This window comes from Lindgomyces ingoldianus, assembly GCF_010093535.1.
Source record: "Lindgomyces ingoldianus strain ATCC 200398 unplaced genomic scaffold BDR25scaffold_6, whole genome shotgun sequence".
Lineage (NCBI taxonomy): Eukaryota > Fungi > Ascomycota > Dothideomycetes > Pleosporales > Lindgomycetaceae > Lindgomyces > Lindgomyces ingoldianus.
In genome coordinates, this window is record NW_022985167.1 from 812,170 (window position 1) to 834,897 (window position 22,728).

The 22,728-nt window shown below is 50.0% G+C and overlaps 9 protein-coding genes across 9 annotated transcripts; 5 read left to right on the top strand and 4 right to left on the bottom strand.

The window, feature by feature from the left end:
• Positions 1 to 1,093: 1,093 nt before the first annotated feature.
• Positions 1,094 to 6,538, bottom strand: BDR25DRAFT_391732 (Pkinase-domain-containing protein; the record flags this gene model as incomplete). Its single annotated transcript, XM_033698168.1, has 14 exons — positions 1,094 to 2,497; positions 2,550 to 3,078; positions 3,107 to 3,215; positions 3,261 to 3,577; positions 3,602 to 4,280; positions 4,329 to 4,345; positions 4,397 to 4,527; positions 4,577 to 5,169; positions 5,223 to 5,775; positions 5,819 to 6,026; positions 6,087 to 6,094; positions 6,136 to 6,204; positions 6,241 to 6,300; positions 6,386 to 6,538. 14 exons carry the CDS (start codon positions 6,536 to 6,538, stop codon positions 1,364 to 1,366), a joined length of 4,560 nt encoding a protein of 1,519 aa, XP_033551495.1. The 3' UTR covers positions 1,094 to 1,363.
• A 75-nt stretch (positions 6,539 to 6,613) lies between these two features.
• BDR25DRAFT_384036 (uncharacterized protein) lies at positions 6,614 to 7,456 on the top strand (the record flags this gene model as incomplete). The annotated part of the gene is made up of 3 exons (XM_033697849.1): positions 6,614 to 6,856; positions 6,905 to 7,120; positions 7,169 to 7,456. 3 exons carry the CDS (start codon positions 6,614 to 6,616, stop codon positions 7,343 to 7,345), a joined length of 636 nt encoding a protein of 211 aa, XP_033551496.1. The 3' UTR covers positions 7,346 to 7,456.
• A 259-nt stretch (positions 7,457 to 7,715) lies between these two features.
• BDR25DRAFT_332055 (beta-glucuronidase) lies at positions 7,716 to 9,470 on the bottom strand (the record flags this gene model as incomplete). Its single annotated transcript, XM_033692708.1, has 3 exons — positions 7,716 to 8,505; positions 8,553 to 9,083; positions 9,136 to 9,470. 3 exons carry the CDS (start codon positions 9,468 to 9,470, stop codon positions 7,716 to 7,718), a joined length of 1,656 nt encoding a protein of 551 aa, XP_033551497.1.
• A 1,559-nt stretch (positions 9,471 to 11,029) lies between these two features.
• On the bottom strand, positions 11,030 to 12,456 carry BDR25DRAFT_384038 (alpha-ketoglutarate-dependent taurine dioxygenase; the record flags this gene model as incomplete). The annotated part of the gene is made up of 5 exons (XM_033697850.1): positions 11,030 to 11,514; positions 11,560 to 11,621; positions 11,673 to 11,818; positions 11,874 to 12,189; positions 12,323 to 12,456. The coding sequence occupies 5 exons, from the start codon at positions 12,454 to 12,456 to the stop codon at positions 11,030 to 11,032; spliced, it is 1,143 nt and encodes a 380-aa protein (XP_033551498.1).
• Positions 12,457 to 12,975: 519 nt separating this feature from the next.
• On the top strand, positions 12,976 to 14,682 carry BDR25DRAFT_215132 (dimethylaniline monooxygenase; the record flags this gene model as incomplete). Its single annotated transcript, XM_033684826.1, has 4 exons — positions 12,976 to 13,109; positions 13,370 to 13,640; positions 13,686 to 13,832; positions 13,891 to 14,682. The coding sequence occupies 4 exons, from the start codon at positions 12,976 to 12,978 to the stop codon at positions 14,680 to 14,682; spliced, it is 1,344 nt and encodes a 447-aa protein (XP_033551499.1).
• Positions 14,683 to 15,508: 826 nt separating this feature from the next.
• Positions 15,509 to 17,125, top strand: BDR25DRAFT_214889 (MFS general substrate transporter; the record flags this gene model as incomplete). The annotated part of the gene is made up of 4 exons (XM_033684817.1): positions 15,509 to 15,704; positions 15,758 to 15,815; positions 15,873 to 16,829; positions 16,903 to 17,125. The coding sequence occupies 4 exons, from the start codon at positions 15,509 to 15,511 to the stop codon at positions 17,123 to 17,125; spliced, it is 1,434 nt and encodes a 477-aa protein (XP_033551500.1).
• Positions 17,012 to 18,707, bottom strand: BDR25DRAFT_332056 (pyridoxal reductase). Its single transcript, XM_033692709.1, has 4 exons — positions 18,535 to 18,707; positions 18,204 to 18,411; positions 17,883 to 18,106; positions 17,012 to 17,815 (listed from the first exon to the last, which is right to left on the bottom strand). The coding sequence occupies exons 1-4, from the start codon at positions 18,584 to 18,586 to the stop codon at positions 17,310 to 17,312; spliced, it is 990 nt and encodes a 329-aa protein (XP_033551501.1). The 5' UTR covers positions 18,587 to 18,707; the 3' UTR covers positions 17,012 to 17,309.
• Positions 18,708 to 19,143: 436 nt separating this feature from the next.
• BDR25DRAFT_254994 (uncharacterized protein) lies at positions 19,144 to 19,582 on the top strand (the record flags this gene model as incomplete). Its single annotated transcript, XM_033686331.1, has 2 exons — positions 19,144 to 19,421; positions 19,481 to 19,582. Coding segments are annotated over 2 exons (293 nt in total), but the record flags the coding sequence as incomplete, so codon positions are not given.
• A 1,711-nt stretch (positions 19,583 to 21,293) lies between these two features.
• BDR25DRAFT_254995 (uncharacterized protein) lies at positions 21,294 to 22,565 on the top strand. The gene is made up of 3 exons (XM_033686332.1): positions 21,294 to 21,463; positions 21,609 to 21,851; positions 21,918 to 22,565. Exons 2-3 carry the CDS (start codon positions 21,636 to 21,638, stop codon positions 22,290 to 22,292), a joined length of 591 nt encoding a protein of 196 aa, XP_033551503.1. The 5' UTR covers positions 21,294 to 21,463; positions 21,609 to 21,635; the 3' UTR covers positions 22,293 to 22,565.
• Positions 22,566 to 22,728: the final 163 nt, after the last annotated feature.

Consider the following 22,728-nt stretch of genomic DNA (forward strand, 5'->3'; position numbering starts at 1 on the left):
GCCCGCGCCCTTCGCATCGAAGACAAGCACCCGCTTAGTGATTCCTCCATCCGCCTCCTCCACGGAAACCTCGACAACCCGCGCTCCATCTCAGACGTGCCGCTGGACTGGGACCCAAAGCGTAGCGTCCGCATCAACGACTTATGGCCATCTCGCCTGACACTCGCCGAGCTCCTAGATATCCCCTCATACCGCTCCACCTCCGCCTCCGCAAACGCCAACACAATCCCCTGGTCATTCGAAACACACGTCCTACAACCCCTAGATGCGCTCCACGCATTTGGCTGCAAAGAAGGCGCGGAAACAGGCATGGAGCTTGTACTCGATGTCACGCGGTTCGATGGCTGGGTTCTTGAGACGCTGCGCGCAAAGATCGAGGCTGGGGTAAGGGTGTATAGGTTTCCGAAGGTGGAGAAGGACATTGGGGAGACAGGAGAAGAGGTTGCGAGGAGGGAGATTGAGCAAGAAGTTGTGGGGGATCATGGGGTGCTGGATAAGATGGTGGATTGGATGGCCGAGCTGAATTCTATTGGGTTGTTGAAGGTTGTGGAACAGAAGGAGGGGGGTAGTGGGAGTACAGATGGTGGTGCAGAGATGGGAGGTTTAGGAGGATATAGGGCTGAAATTGGGGGTAGGGATGGGCATGGGGATAGAAGCCGACATGAGAACGGAAACGGGACTTCAGACGGTAATACGCATAGCCCCGTCGGCGGAAATAGAGATAGGCTTGGAGAGGAGGATCTGGACGGCGACATCGAGATGACGTACTAGGTTGACTCGCTTGTGTAAGTCAGCGTTGGCGGCTGGTACCCTGGATACATAGAGCAGAACATTCGCAACGGCTTGGGTAACTCTCCATCTGAGAAATCAGGCACAGCACCTTGGATATCCAATTCTGTATATTAATGGGATTCTGATTATCAATCAGTGGCATGCTAGGTAGAAACATAGTAACTCAAAGGTAGACAAATAAACAGACATACATATATTCCTGCTTCACAAGTTAAGAAAAAGTGAACATTTCACCAAACAACCACATCTTCAATACCATCTTATTGTCACGGACGTATATGTATCCAGTTTAATATTAGATATTAAGAGCTTCCAAAATGTCCTAAAGCAAGGCACCGGGCATTTCATCAACGCCACTGCCAGAGTGTTATGTTCCTGCATCGAATCAAACCGAATCTTGCATCAAGATCCACGCCACGCACCTGCAGCGGACCCATCCATCTCACCACGCCACCAACACCCGTCATCATGCATGCACGGAAGTATCCACCCCCACTCCCTAATATCTACATAATCCCTCCATTGACCTTGCATTGATATACCATATTACCTCTGCATGGAGCCGCTGCACTTACAATTCCTTACCCCTCCTCTCCCACTCCACCAACGCTGGAGCCAGCGGACGCGAGAACAACGACGAATAATCCGTCGCCACAATCTCCCTACTCCCACCCAGATTCTGCATCTTGAATTCTCTCACAAACGCAACGAGAATAGTCTGGAGTTGAACATACGCGAACTGTTCACCAATACACCTATGCCGTCCTGCACCGAATGGAAGATATGGAGATTGGGTTCCCTTGGATACAATACCCCACCCGTAATCGATCGTATCTTCGTCGTTCTGGCCTTCGAATTTAGCAGCCAGACCAGCGTCCCAGCGATGCGGGTCCCAATTGGATGGATTGACAAAGTGTTCGGACATGTTGGCCGAGACGCCGGGTGAGGACATGAGGGTGTGGTTGGCGGGGATGGTGTAATTTGTGCCTTCGACGACCATGGGTTGTTTGACTTGGCGCATGATGGAGTGGATGGGAGCGTGCATGCGAAGGGTCTCCTTAACTGTGTGGGCGTGAAGAGGGAGCTTGGACAGATCATCGTAAGAGAGAGGTGGGAGATTTTCACCGAGGACAGCTTTCTGCTCCGCGAGCAGCTCCTCAACGATTTCGGGTTTGGAAGCGAGACGAAGCAAGATCCAGGCGATGGTAGAAGACGAAGAGTGCTGTCCAGCCATGAGAAGCGCAATCATGATACCTGCAATTTCGTGGTCGGGAACCGGGGTGCCGTCTTTGTACTTGCAGTTCATGAGATGCCAGATCATGTCGTGCGAATCTTTCTTCACAGCTCCGGACCGCCTCTTCTTGACAATATCGGAATAAGTCTGGATCATCTTCTCCCGGGCCTTGTCACGTGCACGGTTGTGTGGTAGCGGAGCCCAGGACAGCATGAAGTTGATCGGAGAGAAGCCCATGTCGAGGTCGTGGTACAACTCGGCGAAACTTGCATCGAAGCTATTGCGGACTTCCTCGCCTTGGAGAGAGCGTGACGCGGTATAGATTGTAAGCTCGGCCATGACCTTGGGCACATTGAAAGCGCCCTTCTGTCCCTTGAACTGCTTGTGACGCTTGAGGAAGTCCTCGACCTCGGACGTGATTAACTTTACATAGGAGCGAAGGGCATCTTGGGTGAGGCCGAACTTGACGAACTACCATTCCGCATTAGTAATATATCCAGCGCCGGGGAGGCTGCAGACACACCTTCTTCTGCTCCATGAGCTTCGAGTTGGGGCAGTCGTAGACAACATCCTTGCCAAACACGGGTGTGCAGAGCGGGCCATAGACCTCCTCGGCGTTCACATCCCTGAGCTTCCCATTCAGGATAAAGTTGTTGCCTTTCGTGTCTAGCATGACCGTAGTCTTTTTTCCGAGGAGGATGAAGGTGAAGACATCGCCATACTTCTCCCTGTTGGAGAAAAAGAACTTGTACGGTTCCATGCCATAGGTGATGGTGCTGCCGAGGAAGGGTATCCAGTGGAAGACCACGGGGGGCTCATTGCGGTTCTTCCAGAGCAATTGCTTCAGCACATTGAGCACGATGGCAAGGACAATAAAGGAGGCAACACCGGCCACTACCAGCACGGGCAGGCTCGCAGTCGCGGTGAAATCGCCCAATGGGCCGGCAATCTCAGCAAGAACGCCCATTCTTGCACGAACTTCAGGAACAAGGAGCGCGCGAGGAGAGTCGGGAGGGGGAGGTTGTGTGTGTGTTGTTTGGGCGGACACCGCTCTTAACATTTCTCGTCAAGAAATTGGACCCGCGCTCGAGCCACTCGAGATGGTCCCCCGGCCAGTGACGAAAACTCGCCATCCACCCGCCAAGACTGGCCGATCCGGGAGCACGCTCTCCGGAAAGGAAAATGTCAGCTCATTCACTGACGACGACGCAATTCTGCTGCTCCGCCCCGTCACACACCGCCGTTATACGCTGATTATCCGTTCCGCAGTGCTGAGAACAGTCGCCTGTCACTAGCACAAAAAGCCGCAAAACACACATTTGCCCCAGGAGCAATTGACATTTACTGCTAGCTCGAAGCTTCAATTGGCTTCTGGTACTCTGTAGCGCCTCAAGCCGTGCTTCGAACCCCCCATAGCAAGGAACTAAAAGCCTGATTCCATTTATGGAAATTTCATGGTCTGGCCTATAGGAGCTTCTTATGTACGAAGAGTGAATTTCCCCGCCAAAAATTCCCATGACGCCTGTCTGTTCCTCTAGAATCGCCCTCATACTTCCCCCATCAGTCTCCTATCACTGCGCTCTATTGCCAGCTTTGCCGGCCTTAACCACCTCATCCGGAACATAACGGGATCCATCTTCATAGAGTTCCTGGTCCCCTTTACCGCCGAGCTGGATGAATTCGTCCGGGTCACGATTTGCAGACGGCGTGGTCTCCTTCACGGCTCCTTTCGCCTTGCCATTTTGCTTGCTACTCATCTTTGGAGGGTTCTTCTCGTATACCTTCACTGCATTCTGTCCAGTTGGACCTTCAATAACTCTCGTGACTCGAATGTCGTTCATACTGCTAAGTAGCGTCCGCTCACGTTGGGGCTTGCGTTTGGAGAAGTCGAGGTTCGCAATCGCACCTGTCAGGCCGTCGGTACTATCGTTCGGGTTAATATCCTGTCGGGTAGTCCATGGATGCTCCAAGCACTGCTCAATCGTGATACGTTGGTCAACGTCAACAGACAGCATGCGGTCGATCAGATCGAGCGCAGAATCGCCGACCGAGTCCCAATACGGAGAGGGGTAGTCGAAGCGGCCCATCTTGATTTGCTGGGACAGCGTATACGGATTCTCGGGGTTGTATAGCTCGTCGGAAAATGGGGGAAAGCCGCATAAGCAAATGTACAAGACAACGCCAAGAGACCAGACATCAACAGCTCGGGTGTAGCGGCGGTGGTTGGAGCTTTCCAAAATCTCTGGGGCGACATCTAGACCATGTTAGCTTTGAATGGCTGAGTCAAATGATCACTACGTACAAGATGGAGTCCCGCATCTGCGATCGATTAGCCAAAGGCACAAAGAACATGGAGGCAGGTCAACTTACAGTGTGGTTGTGAAAGACTCTTCCCCAATGATTTTGGCAAGCCCAAAGTCCGCAAGCTTGACGTGCAGATCCTTGTCGGTAAGAAGTATGTTCTCGGGCTTAATGTCGCGGTGGACGATGTTGCGCTCATGCTGAAGGTGGGTTAGCGCAGTCACATGCTCTAAGAAGTTCGATACTTACCAGATACTTTACACCTTGGAATAGCTGCACAAAGACCTTTCTAGCTTCTGTCTCAGTAAGTTTTTGTTTCATCACGATCCAGTTAAACAGTTCGCCTTCAGAAGCAAGCTCAAGCACAAGATAAACGCCATCCTCCTCATCAAATGTGTCCTTTAAGCAGAGTAATGCCGGGTGGCTGACTCCCATGAGCACGGCAATTTCTTGCTGAAGGCCATCCACCTTTGACTTCTCTCCCGGACCAGAACGCTTCTCAAACTTTTTCACAGCGTAACGAACGCCCGTATTCTTCTCGACACACAAGTATACTGAGGCGAAATGACCCTTCCCCAATTGCTCCTGCAAAGTGTATTGTTGCCGAAAGGCGCTGGTATCGCGATTAAGAGGATACCGGAAGACATAGCGAGCCTCATCGAGAATGCCGATTTCGTCGCCTTCGTTTAATTCTCGTCGCTTGTTTCGGCCAACAAGGGAGTCGTTGACGAAGGTGCCATTCCCTGAGATGTCCTCCAAGACGCCGACGGTGTCACCGCCTTTGTTCTCGCTAAATAAGAGACAATGCCGGTTTGACACGGTCGGGGAGTTTAGCACGCGGTCTGTGGCGAATTAGAACCTGTACACCCGAGCAGCAGCGATTGGCGATACTTACCACACTCAGGGTGCCGTCCGATGAGATACCCGCCAGCAGAAATTCCACTTTCTCGCTTTTCCGTCTCATAGTCTTCCTCTTGGCGCTTATAGGTTTTCCGGGGAACTCGCTCTTTGCCGGAAGCCTTGCCAACTTTGCTTTCTGGGCCTGGGCAGGCAGTCCTTCGGCGGAGAACAAGAACATCACCGGATCGGTGATCTAATGGCACCAAGTATCCCCAAACGCCTTCGCCCTCTTCATCATCCACGGCGTAGGTCCGGTTTTGCGGAGGGTAGACGAATTGCGAGAAAGGTTGTGTGTCAGAGGGTGGTGAGGATAGGCCGACGGGAGCACGCGGGCTCCGGGTAGGTGCAGAGCGAATATTCTGACTCGGGCGTTGGCTGGGAGGAGTGAGGGTACCCTCTTTGAACTCGTCTGTCGCCGTCGAGCCCTTGGAATCTTTATGAGTAAGCGGGGATGGGAGCTGGGCTTGGTTGTGGTGAGGTTCAGCATCCTGCTGGTTTCGCGGCGAGCGGCGTGGTTTCTTAGGTTCTGTCTGCTCGCCTTGGGATTGCTGCGGAGATAAGTCTATTAGCCAACAATTGCACAGATCGCACGGGCACATGGAGACATACTCGGCCACGCTTGAGCTGGCTTTTTTCGTTGCTCGATGCCATCTCGGCCGGGCCGGGCGGCTCAGATGGAAAGGGTATTGGTGGTGCCTCGATTTTAGGATGTTGTGCAAATTGTGAGACGCATTGCTGTTCGTAAGAATAGGGACTGGCAAGGTGAGGAGGGACTTCGTTGAGGGCGGTCGAGGTCCACCTGGGCAATTGTTGCCTGAGAGCTATATTCTAGGCTGCCAAGCCACTCTCCTCCGATCACCGTGCGGCCTAAGTTCCACGGTCCCTGACAATCGTATTGACGAACGAACATGCACGAAGAAATAACAGAACTCTCTACGGATTAACATTTGCTTTTCACAAGAAACAGGCCAGAACATCTAATTCGCCCATGCGTGTTATGTCCTTAGGCGTACCAAGCCTTGCCGGAGCTTGCATTCAGACTCTGGTTTGAACTTCTGGCCAACGACATCATCCTATCCACCGCTATTGTTTGCAATCCATATACATACCAACCACCAATTCCTGTTAAAAGAAGCAAAAAATTGCATATTTCTTCACGTTCAGCGCCCCAGCAGATGACATGGTAGAAAGCCGCACTATTTGGGTAGTTCTAAGGGAATTTGCTACCCTGACGATTGGCATGTTCGCACGTGATTGAGCGGATCTTGGCACCTTTGGTGCTGTTACTTTCACAGCGCCGGAGGCCTCCATCATTCACTGACCATATAAGACTGAGCCTCCCAGGACCCTTTCTAAATTTATATAGACGCTATCTTGATACAAACTATGTTAGATGTCATAGCGTCCCCGCTGATATCGAAATCGGACTTCGACGCTGCCTGTGATGAACTCTCGAGGCTTTTTGCTGAGCGCCACAACCTCCAGAGCGAATGGCTCTCTGTAGATGTCCATGATAGGAATGATACGAGGTTTTTAAGGATTATGAAGCCGCTTTGTACGCGCGTCGATGTTGCTCTTGGAGACTCCCAAGAGCAGTCTGACGAGCGTGAGCTTATGGAGTATGACGAAGTAAGAGCCAAGCCACAATCGACAGCATTGGAGACTCACGAATTGTAGGAGGCACTTGAGCCCTCACCTTCCCACCAAGGTGTTGTGGTAGAATACGACATCGTCTTCTCACCAAGCTTCCAGGTGCCAGTCCTATACTTCAACATCAAAGACCTGCTCTTTCGGTTTCCACCAACAATGGATACTCTTTACCGTCATCTGATTCCACTGCAATTTAGATCTCAAGCTGAGAAAGCGGGTGTTATTGGAGGGATTACATTGACAGTTGGTTCTTCTCCTCACCGCTACATGCCCTTAGCTAACTGGAATTAGGACCATCCTTTGACGAATGCTCCTGTGTTCTTCGTTCATCCATGTCAGACTGTATCGATTTTGGGAGCGAGCCGAGGTAAGGAAGAGCTGACACCGATCGAGTTCCTGATGCTGTGGATAAGTGCTATGGGTGGCTGTGTTGGCCTCCACTTGCCCATTGCGCTTGCGGAAAAGTGAAGGAATGGCGGGGCAAGCCTCTTGTAGGTTATCGTTAGTGCCTACCCGAAGTATCAAGCCTACGGGATGCTCACGTGGAAGAGTGAGCAGTAGGCCAAAGAGAAGCTTGTGACGACAGGTGAGAGACAATAAGTCATGACAGCTGACTTCCTCATCCCTCTTACAATATGTCTCCTCACTAACATTTATAGCAGGAATTGTCTGGGATGTTAAGGCTATTCCAAAGATCTAGCCTGCGAAGGAAGTTAATAGTCATGTCATTAATGGAAGTTAGAATGTAGAGATGGACTTCTGGACACATTACAGTACCAAAGCTTCTCCAGTACTGGCCTCATATCCCAAAAATTCCACACACACACCCCCCACACTTTCAACACTCCAGCTGCACAAGCGCCGCACTACTCCAAGGCACGCCCACTGCAATCCCTCCATCCTGGCCCACCCACACTGTCTCATCCTTCGTTACATTCCCCAGCAGCTTTGGTTTCCCATGATCCAGCTCATAATTATAGCTTGCACCGTTGAACGTAATTCCCGTGATCGCATCTGATCCGTTCGCGATAAGCCTCTGCACAAGACCATGGCCAGAGCAGGAAGTCGGCAGTGTAAAGTTATACGTAGTTTCTCCGCGGGGAAGGGGAACAGGAACGGAGTAGTTATATTGGTGCATGTTGATCACTACGAGACGTTTGAGTTTCTCCCCCTCGTAGATGGTGTATGCTGCTTCGTTGTAGTTCTTTAATGGGATGTTTTGGACGCGGACGTCGCCTTGAGTGATGTCACCCAGCGAAGCTGCCACTGCAATATTTCCATAGTAAGGAGCCTTTGTGCCAATGCTGGTTGTGTTGGTAGCAACTGGCTGCCAGCTGGCATATCGGAAGTTGGTTCCCATATGCATATACACCTGCCTGATGTCCGTGGCTGCACACATGAGGTTGAAGTCTACACCCCAGAGAGCAGCACCGAAAGAGTTGGAGAGCGCCGGAGCTCCTTGGTTGTAGAGGGAATTTGCTTCGCCAAGGATGTATGGCATATTCATCCCTGCGGCTTTTAAGGCGGCTTGTTCTTTGTTGTGGTTACTTACACTAGATACGGTCTTGGTGTGGTTCATCAGGAAGCCAGCAAGAGTCACACCAGGTTGTGTCGCACCTCCGATGTAGCTGTGTATCGTAAGCCATTGACTCCCCAGTCCTAGCGTCGATCTTACTTATGCGAAGAAAACAGCTCAATTTCATTACGCTGATCCAATCCAGCTTTCCAAGTCTTCACAGCATCAAGACTGTTACTCGTCCCCGCAAACGACGGCGCAAGCCACTTGAAATTTTGCGCAGTGACCCAGTCCGCACCACAGTTCTTCGAAAGTGAATCTTTGACTAACTGAACCCTTATGTTCCACTGCTGCGTATACTGCTGCTCGTTCCAAGACGCAGGACGCATGACACCCTGCGCCGAAGTCTTGAAAAGATCTGGCTCATTCCCCATCTCCCAATACAGGAAGTTATCGTGAAGTTCAAGAAACTTGCAAGCTATCGCAGCCTCATCCGTCGCGCTGGCATTAGCGGCTGTGTCGTTCTTCGCCAAGTTGAAGCCATGTATGAACTTGACGCCGGGCCATGTTTGGTAAGATTCGAAGAACTTTGGGCCAATGGACAGTATTCGGGGATAGTCTTTAGATATTGAAGGAATTATGGTTCCATTAGTGGCGGCTTTGAGGTTAGCGTCGTAAAGTGCATAATCCCTGGAATTTGGTATTAGACAGGCCTGAGGCTTGCGAGATTAAAGTTACTTACTGAGTATTTCCCCCCACTCGAATGTTTGGCTTAGACCCCTGGAAGCTTCCCAAGTTGTTCAAAAGATTGTCTGAGAACGTATTCGGATTCTCCTTGTCGCCTGCGAAGTCCGGAAAGAAGGCGAGCTCAATAGAAAATGAAACGAAGCTATTGAGCACCGGCTCCCCAGCCCCCGAAGGCGACGCAGCAATCGGTACAGGGTTGAAATCGGTAGGACGCGTGAGAGCGCTTCCTGTCCTCGATGCAGTTGTTGCGTCTGCGAATTGTTCTGCTGGAGCCGAAGAAGCTATGTTTAAGAGCGCTGTCGCAAGCAGCAAGGCTTGGAGGCTTGCCATAACCTGCAGATTGTGGGGGATCGACAATCGACCGTAGACACTTGGCAACGGGAGAGGCGTGAAGGCTTGCAGAACTCTTTGAGCGCCCGCCTCATCTTATAATTTCTCCAACGGTAAGTTAATTGCTTGCTAGAGGTGGTAGTATGTCTCTCGGTGGAAACTACCTCCTGTCCCTGCCCGATCATGCAGGTGTAATGGCCATCATGCGGGGAATATTCCGGGAGATCGACAATTCTCCATCCACAGAGAGGAGCTGCTCAAAGAGCCGGGGAAATCACTTTAGGGTAAATTGGTGCCAGCGCTAACTCGTCACCGTGGGGCGACCATGGTACCTGACGTATAGATGCATAGCCCAATTAATGATATGTTCGTGGTTTCTTTGCTCCGGAACGTACGAGTACCATGACATTCTATTATGGTACAGCATATTCCCTCTGTCAAGAGCTGAATGCCATTTTTAGCTGATGCAAGAGTTCTCACGCTAAAAGACGTCAGACCTCAAGATGATAGGGCATCCCTGGCCCTGCCTGAGCTAGCATTCTCTGCGGTATCCGAATTCCCTACAAAGAATGGTTGAATAAGCTTGTGGCCTCGGGAGATGCATTAATCGCACCGGAACATGGGGTCTAAGCCCGCTTGCACGCACTCTTCTCCTTCAGGCCATACGATCACTACACCTTAGCTTTCTCAGTGCCAGATGTGCCTCATTGAAGGGCTTAAAACCCTTTAAATTTGGTACTCGTGCTGTCATCTTCACCGCAGAGAACCCGGCCTAGATCCTAGGCTTTCCGACATCAGAACACCTATAATATACATCTCCTCAGGGGCTAGTAAGTAATTCCAGGGCGGGATGCTTCATGTGCTGATATTGCTCTACCTTCTCACTCATTCTGTCGGGGGTAGCGTATTGAACGTCTCCTTTTCCATGGCCTACTGTGAGATCTCGTCCTAAGCTAGCGGCGTATGGTTGTTGCGTATATGGTAGACTTTCATTTCGCCTTCTCCATCCCCGAAGTCACGCGCGGGTTGAAGGGAAATATTAAAAATGCATCCACCTGAAGCCAGTGAAGGAGTTCGTCATCTAGTTAGGAGAGGCGGTCGGTAAGATCAACCTACTGGATATTATGGCCCAGCCCTGCTTTGTGATCCGGACTCTAGATGTGGTGTCGCCAGGGAGTTGTACGCGACGTGAAGTCCAGCTGCCAAATCAAAGGCTCGACTCAGCCCGGGGTCATCAGATTGGTAACTTCACGAATACAGCGTTGATTACTGAGGTGGCTATGATATTATGAGTGAAACGTTAGGAGGATGCGGACTCGGCACAATATTTCCCTTCGGGGCCTAACTATGCGTATCCTTTTATAGAGGCAAATTTTAACCATATTTTGAGAGCGCTGAACTCTGACGCAGGAAGAATGACTTATGAAGTTTGTACGGCACTGCTGAGGGTCGACGGCCCGAGTTTGCGTACATGTGCACGGATCACTACAGCCTGGTAAGTGCGTCGCGGTCCACTGAACTACGTCAACCCACAGACAACTCTATCTTCGTTCCGAAACTTAAATATCCCCGGGTCCTGCCAACCCGAGCACCTGTCGCCGCGTCGGAGCCTTCTCATCAAAGAATGGTTTCTCCGCTAAGGCAGTCACCCTCGTTCCATGCCTTGGTTCGAGACCCTCATAGTCCCAACTAGCATTGTGGATTGTAATCCTATTGTCCCATAAAGCAGATGTCCCCGGAGTCCATTTGAATCGAACCTGGATGTCGACGTTCTTTTCGTAGACATTGTACAGGTATCCTAATATCAGGTCACTCTCGTCCTTGTCCAACCCAACGATACGGACAGTCATTGCACGATTTACCCAAAGAGTTTTCCAGCCCGTTGCCGGATGCACTCGAACCAAAGGATGGGTGCGCTCGATATGCTTTGGACCGGCTGTTGGATCGTTTCGGTCGAGGTACTGATGGGCACTGCGGTACACTGCCTCCTTTCCATCTATAATCTTACGAAATGCGGGAGATAGCTTCTCGTATGCAGCGTAACCTACGGTGCGTTAAATACAGATTCTAGAGAGCGGCCCACGCTTACCTGAGGCCCAAAGAGTATCTCCTCCCAAAGATGGCACTGTGTCATTATGTAAATGGGTCACACTACACCAGGTCAGGAATGCGCTAGCCGCATGATAAGCAGATTGAACTCACCCAGCAGGTTGCCGTTCATGTACGAGGTCAGTGTGCCATCGCGAAGCTCCACCCGTTTGCCTGAAGTTCGCTGGGATTTCTGAGGCCTGTAATGCTGGCCAGATCACTGTTGTACCTGGAACTCCTGGAACTGAAGGAACTTGCGGCTGCAACAAGAATGAGCACCAAAACTACTGTTATAGACCTCTCATGACCACCTACATGCACCTCTATTTCTCCATACCACTCTCCAAGCTTCTTCTGTTCTTGGGGCGAGATATCCTGATCCCGGAGGAATACGACGCTTCTCTCAGCAATCAGAAGCCCAAGCTCGTCCTTCTGCCGATCAGTCAGATCCTTCAATTGCAGCCCCACAATTTCAGTGCCAATGTGTGCGGTGAGATGGATGACTTCCTTCGCTGCAGACAGGAGGGCTTTCTTCTCAGGATCCGCTCGAGAACCCGGATCGATGTACTCGCGGTCATAGTTCCGAATATTGTAAACATCGTCCAGATAAACTGGTTTGGCAGGACGGTGCCTGGATTCGGGAGCACAAAGTCAGCACAATTCTTCAAAACGAAAGTTTTGGTACTACTACTGCCTCATCATTCCAGCGCCTTTTGAAATCTCGCTTGAGTTGCATCTCACAGATGAACATCGAAGTAACGTACGGATAGCCAGGTGTCAGATCAATTCCAGCCTTCTCAAGCCTCTTTCTTGCTGGCTCTGGAAGACCTAATGTATCTTTCCGTGGCTGCATCGTATCTTTGATATCTGGAGAGATTGGAAGTGCAATTGGCGCCATGTTAAGTGTTTGGGCAGACAAGAAATTTGGGCCCAGTTCCTGATCTCACTCGATACGACAGTATTATATACCTTACCAGTTACTCCATCGACCATGGTTTTCACTACTGCATCTCTAGGCTACTTGCTGAATTCCATTTGCGATTTTCCTCGGCCGTCGTAGTTTGGGTTTGCGGGGTAGGTTCAATCACATCATTCACCAGGATGATTGCGCATTACCATTCAGACCAGTTCCCTTTATCACCTCGAGTTACTATCACCTAGTCCCTCAATCCGTTCGGGTGGATATATTTTCTAGCTGCGTTATAGCTGGCTTTGAATTGCCTACCTGGGACTCTGTTGGAAGTTCCGGATAGTGCCATGCGGACTTGAATGACGCGATACATGGAAGAAGGATACATGATCACTTCACGCATTCGGCAAGGGGGATTCCGATATCTTACATACACATCCGCCCCAAACGTGACGCGGTTGCACCGTCACTGCCGCTCCTCGAAAATATCTAAACCTGAATAGAATTATGAATTCACGTGTACCTCCACGCGTAGCCGTTATAGGAGCAGGTATCAGTGGTGTAGTTACTGCTGCCCACCTAAAAAGAGAAGGCCTTGATGTGACTGTCTTCGAACGTTCTCGGGTAGCTGGAGGCATATGGTAGGCCTCCAGGAACTCATTATGCGGCACAATTACTGACCGCATCAAAGGGTCCTTGATGAGCGTAAACCTCTTGAACCGGCGTATCCGTCAACTTTAGCCTCAAAAGCTGAAAGATCCGACACAGGAAACGGATTAGAGGTGGAGCCCCTAATGGATCTTGAACTAGCCCAGCTATTGCACGCTCCACCTGGGTGAGAAGGCCTTGTATAGACGTGTTGTCGATAGCTACAACTGACTGGTGGCCTTGGTCTGAACAGGCCTTGCTATTTCGGCTTGAAAAACAACGTGGCTACTCGTCTACTAGAGACTACGTTGAGTCCTTTTCCATCAGGCACACCAGATTTTGTGAGCCATCAGGTCCTGAAGAAGTATATACAAGATACTGCGGTTAAGGCTGCAGTTCATGATGTCACATTCTACAATACTAACGTCGAAAATGTTCGGAAGTCTGGAAGCAAATGGAATCTGGAAGCAGTGACTCTGACTCCTGGCCCGCTTGGACGACCAACGAGGGAGAGCTTTATAAAAGTAAAGCTGGGATTCTCCTAAAACGCCTTAGCTTACATTTTGCAGGAGTTCGATTTCGTGGTTGTTGCTTCTGGTCACTACCATGCTCCCAAGGTCCCTAATATCCCAGGACTTGCTGACTGGAAACGTTTGTGGCCCGATCGTGTCCAACACTCGAAAGCATACCGAAAACCAGATGATTTCAAAGGCAAAGTATGATCCCAGACTCCTATGAGATATCCCCCAACGAATCGAAATGTAACAGCATTAGAACTTCCTTTTAATTGGGGGAAGCGTTTCTTCGACGGATATTGCCCGAGAGCTAAGCCCACTTGCGAACAACATCTACCAAAGCCATCGAAATGGCGCATTCGATCTTCCTGGAAGCCTGCTCCCAGACAACGCAACCCAGGTTGACGAAATTGAATCGTTCAACAAAATCCCAGAAAGTCGAACCACATTTCTCCAAGGGACTGACCCTATACCAGCCACCCTAACACTCAAATCTGGTCGCAAACTATGTGATGTACATCACGTCATAATATGCACTGGTTATTATATGACAATACCCTTCTTGAACCACCTACAGTCCAACGAAACCCCTGCGGAGAAGGTCGATGACTTTCTACTCGTCACAAACGGTACGCAAGTCCATAACTTGCACAAGGACATTTTCTACATCCCAGACCCGTCCTTAGTATTTGTCGGTGTACCATTCTTCACAGCCACTTTCACACTCTTCGAGTTCCAGGCAATGGTTGTCGCTAAAGTCCTCAGTGGTCAGGTGAGCCTTCCCTTTGAGAAGGAAATGAGAGCGGAGTACCAGCAGCGAGTGAAAGAGAAAGGCTATGGCAAAGCCTTCCATTCCCTGAGAGATAAAGAAGTAGAATACGTGAACGAGCTCCTAGCATGGGTTAACCGGGATCTGCGTGCGTCTGGCGTGAAGGAGCTAAGTGGGCATACAAATATATGGAAACAGGCAAAGGAGGAGCAAGTGGCAAGGATGAAAGCAATGTTTGCAGGCGATTCAGGGTTCGAGAGGCAGCTGAATATAACTTGCTAGTTAAATTAGCCCGTAGGTAGCACAACAGTCACTAGGACTCGGACATTGCCTCCCACTTAAGAAGGTTGGAGAAAGTGCGCTATCTTACACTTAGCCAACCAGACGAATCAATAACCTCATCTTCTGCCCTCAACACCATTATCAGTCTTCACTTCAATAATAACCGGTACTTTTGTTCCGACAACCCTACAGCGGATTTTTGATGCAAGTCGTTGTAATAGGATAATATCTTATCGCCTCATGTACATTGGTAGCTCTTATGGCACGCCATCGAAGCCAGAAATTACGACAGGGACTATCGGTCGTAGAGAGGGGCCTACGCGATGCATGATCTTCTACACCACAATAATTGCTGGACTAAGGGACTACGTCCCATTGTTTATGGTCACAGGACAAGCCTTCACTGATAACAGTCGTAAGGTTATGAGAGGTGAAGAACTTGCTTCTCCTTATGACGTTGTGTGCTACGTTCATACTACAGTTAGTTTGTGGTCTTACTGCAACGGCGTGATATCAATATTTCATCCCCTGTTTCCTCAGTGTATGTTACTTCTACAGCACTGTTATTTCCCCTCTTTCTCACATATTCCGTCCTAGCACGCAATATTTGCCTCCAATTTCGAGGCACTACCCATATGCAAAATAATTCCGAAAGGAATATCATGTCAATATTGCATCCTTACTAGTAGGCTTGTGTATTGGGCCTCGTAGCTCCCCCCTGCCAGCCTCGGCTTGCCTAACTTGTTGCATAAATTCGAAGCTTATGCTGGCCTTCTGGATCCCGATCAATCCCACGAAATCCCCCTCTTAAGCTACTTTGCCCATCATGAGTCATTCGCAGCCGATATCAATTAATTCAAAGGATCTTGAATCTCCGTCCCCGTTTGTGCATTCCGCCAGCGAGGCAGAGGCGAAGCCTCGCAAATGGACGTATTACCTTTGGGATACGCTAGACAAGCCAAAAGAGGAGAGATGGTTTCTGTTCAAGCTTGATGCTGCTTTGCTTACTTTTGCGTCTTTAGGTAGGGCCTCTAGTTGAAGAACTTCATTCCCTACATCTATTCATACCGCCCAGGTTATTTCATCAAGTACCTAGATCAGTCCAACATAACCAGTGCATTTGTATCTGGGATGTGAGTCAAATCTCCACAAACCACCTTCCGCTAACCAATCTTCTAACAACCCGCTAGGAAAGAAGATCTTGGATTATACAAAAACCAACTAAACTACATGCAAACATTCTGGACAGTAGGCTACGTAATCGGCGAGCTTCCCAGCAACATCATCCTCACTCGTTTCCGACCCTCTCGGTGGATCCCCACTATGGAAGTCATCTGGGCTGTCCTCACATTCTCCCTCTCTCGAGCTAAAAGCGCAAGAGTAATCTACATCCTGCGTTTTTTTATTGGACTCGCCGAGAGTACCTTTTATCCCGGTATGCAGTATATTATCGGATCGTGGTACCGCCGCGAAGAGCTCGCAAAACGGTCCTGCATCTTTCATACCAGCGCTGCTATCGCGACGATGTTTTCCGGTTATTTGATGGCTGCAGTGTATCACCTCGACGGACGGGGTGGATTTGCAGGATGGCAATGGCTGTTTGTCATTGATGGCATCATATCTCTACCCATCGCGCTCGCCGGATTTTTTTTTCTCCCTGATGTTCCCGAGATCTCAAAGCCGTTTTATTTAACAGAGGAGGAAGTCGCATTTGCAGTGAGGAGAATGGAGCTTGAAGGACGCCAGAAACGCCAACCATACACCAAAAGGAAAATCCGGAATATTTTCACCTCGTGGCATATCTACGCTTTGATGCTGCTGTATATTTTCTTTAATAATGGCACGGGAAGCGCGACGCCGGTTTTCGCGCAGTTCTTGAAGGCGTCGAAGAAGCCGGAGTATACGGTAGAGCAGATCAATACGTATTCGACTACGACGTATGCGGTGCAGGTTTTTTCGACATTGGTGTATGCTTGGACGAGTGATAGTGTGTTTGGGGGTGCTCGGTGGCCGCCGATCGTGTTTGGGGGTGTCATGAATATCGTGTGCTATGTGTCACTCGCAATTTGGGATATTCCAATGCAATGGAAGTGGGCATGTTTTATTCTCTCTGGTACAGGGTACGGGCTTTCGGGGCTGTGTATGGCGTAAGTCGGCCATCATTCTTATGAAGCCTTTGCATCGAGACAAAAAGCTCATTAACTAACGCGTTCAATTTAGCTGGGCCCATGAAATCTGCACCCACGATAACGAAGAACGAGCTATCGTCATCGCGTCGATGAATGAAATGGCTTATGTACTTCAAGCTTGGTTGCCGTTGATAGTCTGGCAGCAGGTCGATGCTCCGGAATATCAGAAGGGATATATTACCGTAAGTTGTCTTAGCTTTGCTCTTATAGTAACGGCATTGAGTATACGAACTCTGCATGCGAGGGAGATTTGACAAAGAAAGGTTGCAAAAGCATACGGATTACCAGAAGGCGGTGTAGAAGATAGGTCTGTCGAGGGGGAGGCTACTGCGAGAAATTGATAGAGTGGAAGACGGTTTGCGGTTTGATATTGATACAATAAATTGACCGTAGACGCAAAGTCTATACTGGCATGTTCCCACTTTTCTCTAGCCTGCTTCATGCATCCGTCATTTCCATGAGTTTAGAGGGATACCTGTCACCCTTAATATCATACTTCTTAACAATTTCATCAATCTCTTCGATATCTTCTTGACTCAGCTCCACATCCGCTGCCTTCGCATTCTCCTTCACCCTCTCCGGATTTCCTGTCCCCGGAATCGGCACAATCGTCGGCATATCCTCTCTCTTATTAAGCGCCAGAACCCAAGCTAACGAGAGCTGCGCCGGGGTGCAATTCTTGCGCTCAGCGATTGCGGATATGGCTTTCACGCGAAGTTGATTATGCGAGATGTTCTCGGCTTGGAATTGCGGCAGCATTTGACGGAAGTCATCTGGTGTAGCCGTAATGGTGTTTGTGAGAAGACCGCGAGCGATGGGAGAGTATGCAATAATGGGGATATCAAGTTCCTTGCACGTGGCTGTGATGCCGTTGGTCAAGGCTTCAGTATGGAAGAGTGAGACCTCGATTTCCACGGCTACGATTTTGACGTGCTTTGAGGCTTCTAAACATCTCATGTTAATCATATAAACCATTTCTCTCTGCTAGAGAGATGGTGGGAAGGATCATACCACGAATAGTGTTTGCATTCACTTCGCTAAGTGCAATGCCCCCTATCTTGCCCTCATCTTGGAGCTCTTTAAGCGCATTCAGGGTTTCTTCGTATGGCACCGTCTTGTCCCGACGAGCAGGTTCGAACATGTCTATTTTGCCCTTGGAACCCAGGCGGGCTAGGCAACCTTCCACCGATTCACGGATTTTAGCCCTTGAGCCTAAGGGTTTGAAAGATGGATAACTGAGACATGGGTCAGTGATGCAATGATTCAATCCTCACATCGGATGAAGAAAAGAGAAAGAAGGGTGTCATTTTAGGGGAAATAGGGTTTACATACCCCTCCATAGCCCCTTTGATGTTGAGAACAACTTTCTCAGCGTCCTCAGGATACTTCTTGTAGTACTCGTTGAGCAAAGTTAGAGAGTTGTCATCCGGGGTTCCATAGTGCTCGCCCCCGTCCCAGAGAGTGCAGCCGGATTCGATGGCGGCGCGCATAGCAGCGAAGGCTTGTTCACGGGGGATTGGTTTGAAGTAATTCGTTAAGCCTGTATCAGTTAATAAGGTAACTAAATATGAGGGAAAGTAGACGAAAGGAGGTGAAAGACATGGTTGAAGATGCTTGATATGAAGCAATATAACCGAGGACGAAGAAGTGTAAGGAGTCTTACTCATTAGTCCAAAACCCACAGGGCCGACGTCTCTGTTCATAATCTGTGGCATGGTGGATCAGGCTTGGAAGATTGTAAGGGAGGTTGGGAGGCAGTATGAAATAAGATAAATGTCGAGAGGAGAATAGTGCAATTGAAGCTTGCAGTATGCAGATATTTGAGTGGAATCTGACACATATATACTACTCTACTCTGGCAACATTTAGAAACCGGGGCGAGCTTACGACGCAGACCATATGAACATTGGCCACTTGAGGAACAAACTTAATACAATTGGCTAGAACGGGATTCAACATTGCCAGATCAGGAATATGCTCGGCTTGGCACGGCGTTAATGACAGTCTTCACCCTAACAGCGATAACAGCGATGCAGGCGCGCATGTTTGTCCATGGGGAGTGGGACGGTCAGAGAGATTAAATTGCGTAGCAGGTGCTCCGTAGTCCGAAACCCAAATGCAAGCAGAGAGAGCGTTGAAAATGCATATACGGATAAGCCTTTCAAAAGTCTTTGCCCACGCTAAAAACGCCACAATCTTGGCGCAAGCCTCGGAGATCCTCAATCCCTGATTTCGATCAAATTTCAATAGATTTCCAGCTATACTACGATTCATTTCATCTCTACATGGCGCCTAATCACGATATCGCTACTCGAGCTTTTAGTTGTTGCCCTTAAATCGCCATCTGTGGGCAAAACTACCCAACAGGTCGTCTCAATTACTGGACTACCAAAGCGCACTGTCGATAGCATCTACGGCCGAGCGGTCAAGCGTGGGTTTAATCCTAACGCCGTCCCTCTTGCTATAGAAGACAAATATCTTGAAGATGCTCCCCGATCTGGCCGTCCAAATAAGCAGACAAGCGAGGTTCAGCAATCTCTCACCCAGAAGGTACGCCTTGACCGATATGGCCGTGAGAAGACATGTGCTGACCTTGCTGGCGAGCTTAGCCAGGAGGTTATTAGGCTTGAAGGTGGTAATGATCACACCCAGAGGAGGCATTTGCCCAATTTGAAATGTGGCTTTTTTAGTGCCTTGGCGTGGGCAAAGACTTTTGAAAGGCGTATCCGTAGAACTTGTTCCTATTGCGCATTAAAGTGAATAATCCTAAGACTAACCATATGCGTGAAGCGAGAGCGTAGTACGTAGGTTTTCATTGGACTGTCAAGCTAGTGTTCTGTGACCAAGGGCATATGATCCTAAATATTGATGATAGCAAGGACTAACTGGAGAGTAATGGACTGCGAAAAGGAGAGGACGGAGTGAATACGACATGCTGATGCTGTGATCTGACATATTCGTGGAATTAGGCGGGCTCACTTTTGGGAAATGGATCTTTGAAGTGCTTGTGAGTGTTGATCTGCGCAAATTCGGTCATTTTGCAGTGGAAACAGCAAGTGAAGAGGCTCCGTGTAAAGTTCCTGCTGCTGCCTCCTGAGATAGAATGCGAACTATGAGTGTTTGTGGTGTATACTTGGTAGGGAGGAATTACCTGTTGCCTCGAAATTCCAACATGTGGATTGGAAATCCGCTTCTCAATGGTTCGTGCTGCATACCACGGAAGCGGCTCTGTGCGAGAACTCGAAAGCTAGAGCCTTTTATGTATGTTTCGCGCCTTCTTCCTTTTCAAGATGCTAGGCTAGGTTCATGTCTGGTCCACCTGAAGATTTGAAGCTCCGACAGAGTAGTCGTAAGCCTCAAAAAGAGGACGATGTAGTTACAACGATATTAGGGCCCACCAGTGAAATCGTTAATCCCGAGAGTGTTCCAACTTCTACTCCCATTCCGAGTTTGGGTAGGGTTGAGACTTGAACTTCTGTGACAACAGACTCGACCTAGCTATCCAGACGTGACAGTAATGAAGCGCGTGTGCTGGGATGCTGCATGAAGACATGGTGATGCCACGTGGGAGATAAGACCGACAGCGACCATGCCAAATGTAGTAATGAGCTATTTGGATTCCTCGAGGGTCTACACATGGCGGACCTCGTTTGGGGGCGGAAGAAATTGATCAACGACGTCGGCGCTACGTAGGCCCATTTAATCTCGGCGACTCTCTCGTAGTCTGAAGTTTGAGACAGAAAGGTTGCGCAACAGCTTCGCGACGACGATCAGTGAATGTTTTGTACAAGGCCGCTATCAAGGATGATGCAAGTGCACCTCGGCCCGCAGAGCACTTGCCTTATTTCGGCATGCACGGGCCTCTATCGTTTCAGATTGCGGCGTTGTTCCCATGGTAAATTGGAAAACACGTTGAATTGCAGATGAGGCGCCCGGCTCCTCATGGCCGTAGTAGAGCAATTGCAGTCCGGAGGATCATGGCGAGGCTGCTACGCTCGTACTCGTTCCCCTCGCAATCCTAGAAGTAGCAATCAATGGTAGCAGTGGAGAGAGCTGTGCCAATTAAGCATGGTGGAGTGCGCGTCCCGCTTGCTTTCTGCCTATCGATTTTTAGTCGCAGGCCTGTCCGACAGCCGAGACTGGTACCTTCAAGGCTCAAGACGGCAGGGCGGTCAGACTAAAGAAGGAATCATCATGGCTGGATAATGGCGGTGCTCTACGGGGTCTGCCCGGCAATAATCTATTGCGTTGAGAGTTTGAGAATGAAACATTCGGGGCGCGGTGTGGTGAGATCGAGGATTGCGCGCGCAGTTCAAGTGCAAAGGAAACCTGGCGGAACTGAAGAGAAGACAGAGACAGGGAGGATAAATTGCAGTAATTTCTCGAGGCGAACATGGCCTTAGACAACCGTGGTCCGCGACTTGGGAAGCAAATCACGACTCGCCTAAAACGGCTAGGGTTATCGAGGTGAAAGGTGCAGCAAGGCCCTAGCGACTTCCGCGCTGAAGCAAGCTTGTCGTACATAAACTCTCTCGGTCACCCTGCGCAACACAATCGCTCCCACACACTCGATCCATCAGCATCCCAGCTTCGTAAGTCCCTTCTCTCCGCCGTCCCCAACGCTATCCCCCATCGCCGCCACCCTCTGCCGCCCCCAATTACGAGTTGTATCGCTTTTGAGCCCGTCTTACGTGTCTGCTCACGACTGTCACCTGCTAACACCATCCGTTTGCGCAGACATTGATACCTTCCACCCAGCTTGCCATGTTGTTCAGCGCCCTCATTGTCGCCGCTACGGCCTTCTCCAGCTTTGCCCTCGCCCAGAACACCTCTCTGCCCATTGGCGCCTGCTGCACTCTCGACCCAAACACGGTTAGCAACGACAACAAGTCGACCTGGTGTGCCGCTGAGAGGCACACATGCCCAGAAGTCTGCGGTGGCATTGGCAAGACCAAGGCCGGCGGCAACGAATGCAGCACCGTAGGCCTCTCATCCGCTGGGCTTGATCTTTCGACTTGGCTATAGCTGACATTGCCTTCTATCTAGACCAACCTAAACTTCACTTGCACATGTTCCGATGGCACTAGCCCCAACATGTCCGATTACCAGCAATCCGTCCCCGCCTTGATGTGCCGCGAATGGTTCTCGCGCTGCATCATCGCCTCAGGCGAGAATCTCGACCAGCAGTTACTCTGTAAAGCGGTGACGTGCGGTAACAAGACCACCGAAGGCGCCGTCTCAACCTCGGCCGCTGCCAGCGGTGGAGCTTCGTCGACTGGTGGAGGTGGTGCCTCTGCTACTTCCGGCTCACCTTCTGCTGCCAGCTCCAGCGGCGCCGCCACTGCTCTTGCTATCGCGCGCGAGTACGGGACCCCGATCCTTGCAGGCGGTATGGCCGCCGTTTTCGGACTTGTCTTGTGAGCAAGCGGACACAAGCGCAGGCTGTTCGGTTCAGAACATGGACGGGCTCCATGACAGAAAGTTAATGAGGAAGGATGGAAATGGCCAAGAATTCCGCAAATCGGCATGTTCCAGGATGACTTGTCTCTCTCTCCAGCGTTCCCGAGCATTGGAGTTACCCAGGTTAGTTGGGGCGCTAAAATGTATTTTCCCTCTTGTACGTGGGGTATGAAGGTTAGGTAGAGTCAGTAATGCGATGATATGAGGGGTTCATGATATCCAATACCCAAATCCAGCTTTTAGCCTCTGAATCGATTCTGCTGAGTGAGACATGGGATGATGCAGGCCACAACGGATCCGTATTGGATCAAGCTTTCCAGGGTTCTTCACCAACGGTCCCAACACCTGCCAAGGCAGCCGTCCTCCTTTGCACCGAGTAGCCCTCTTCCTGTGCGCA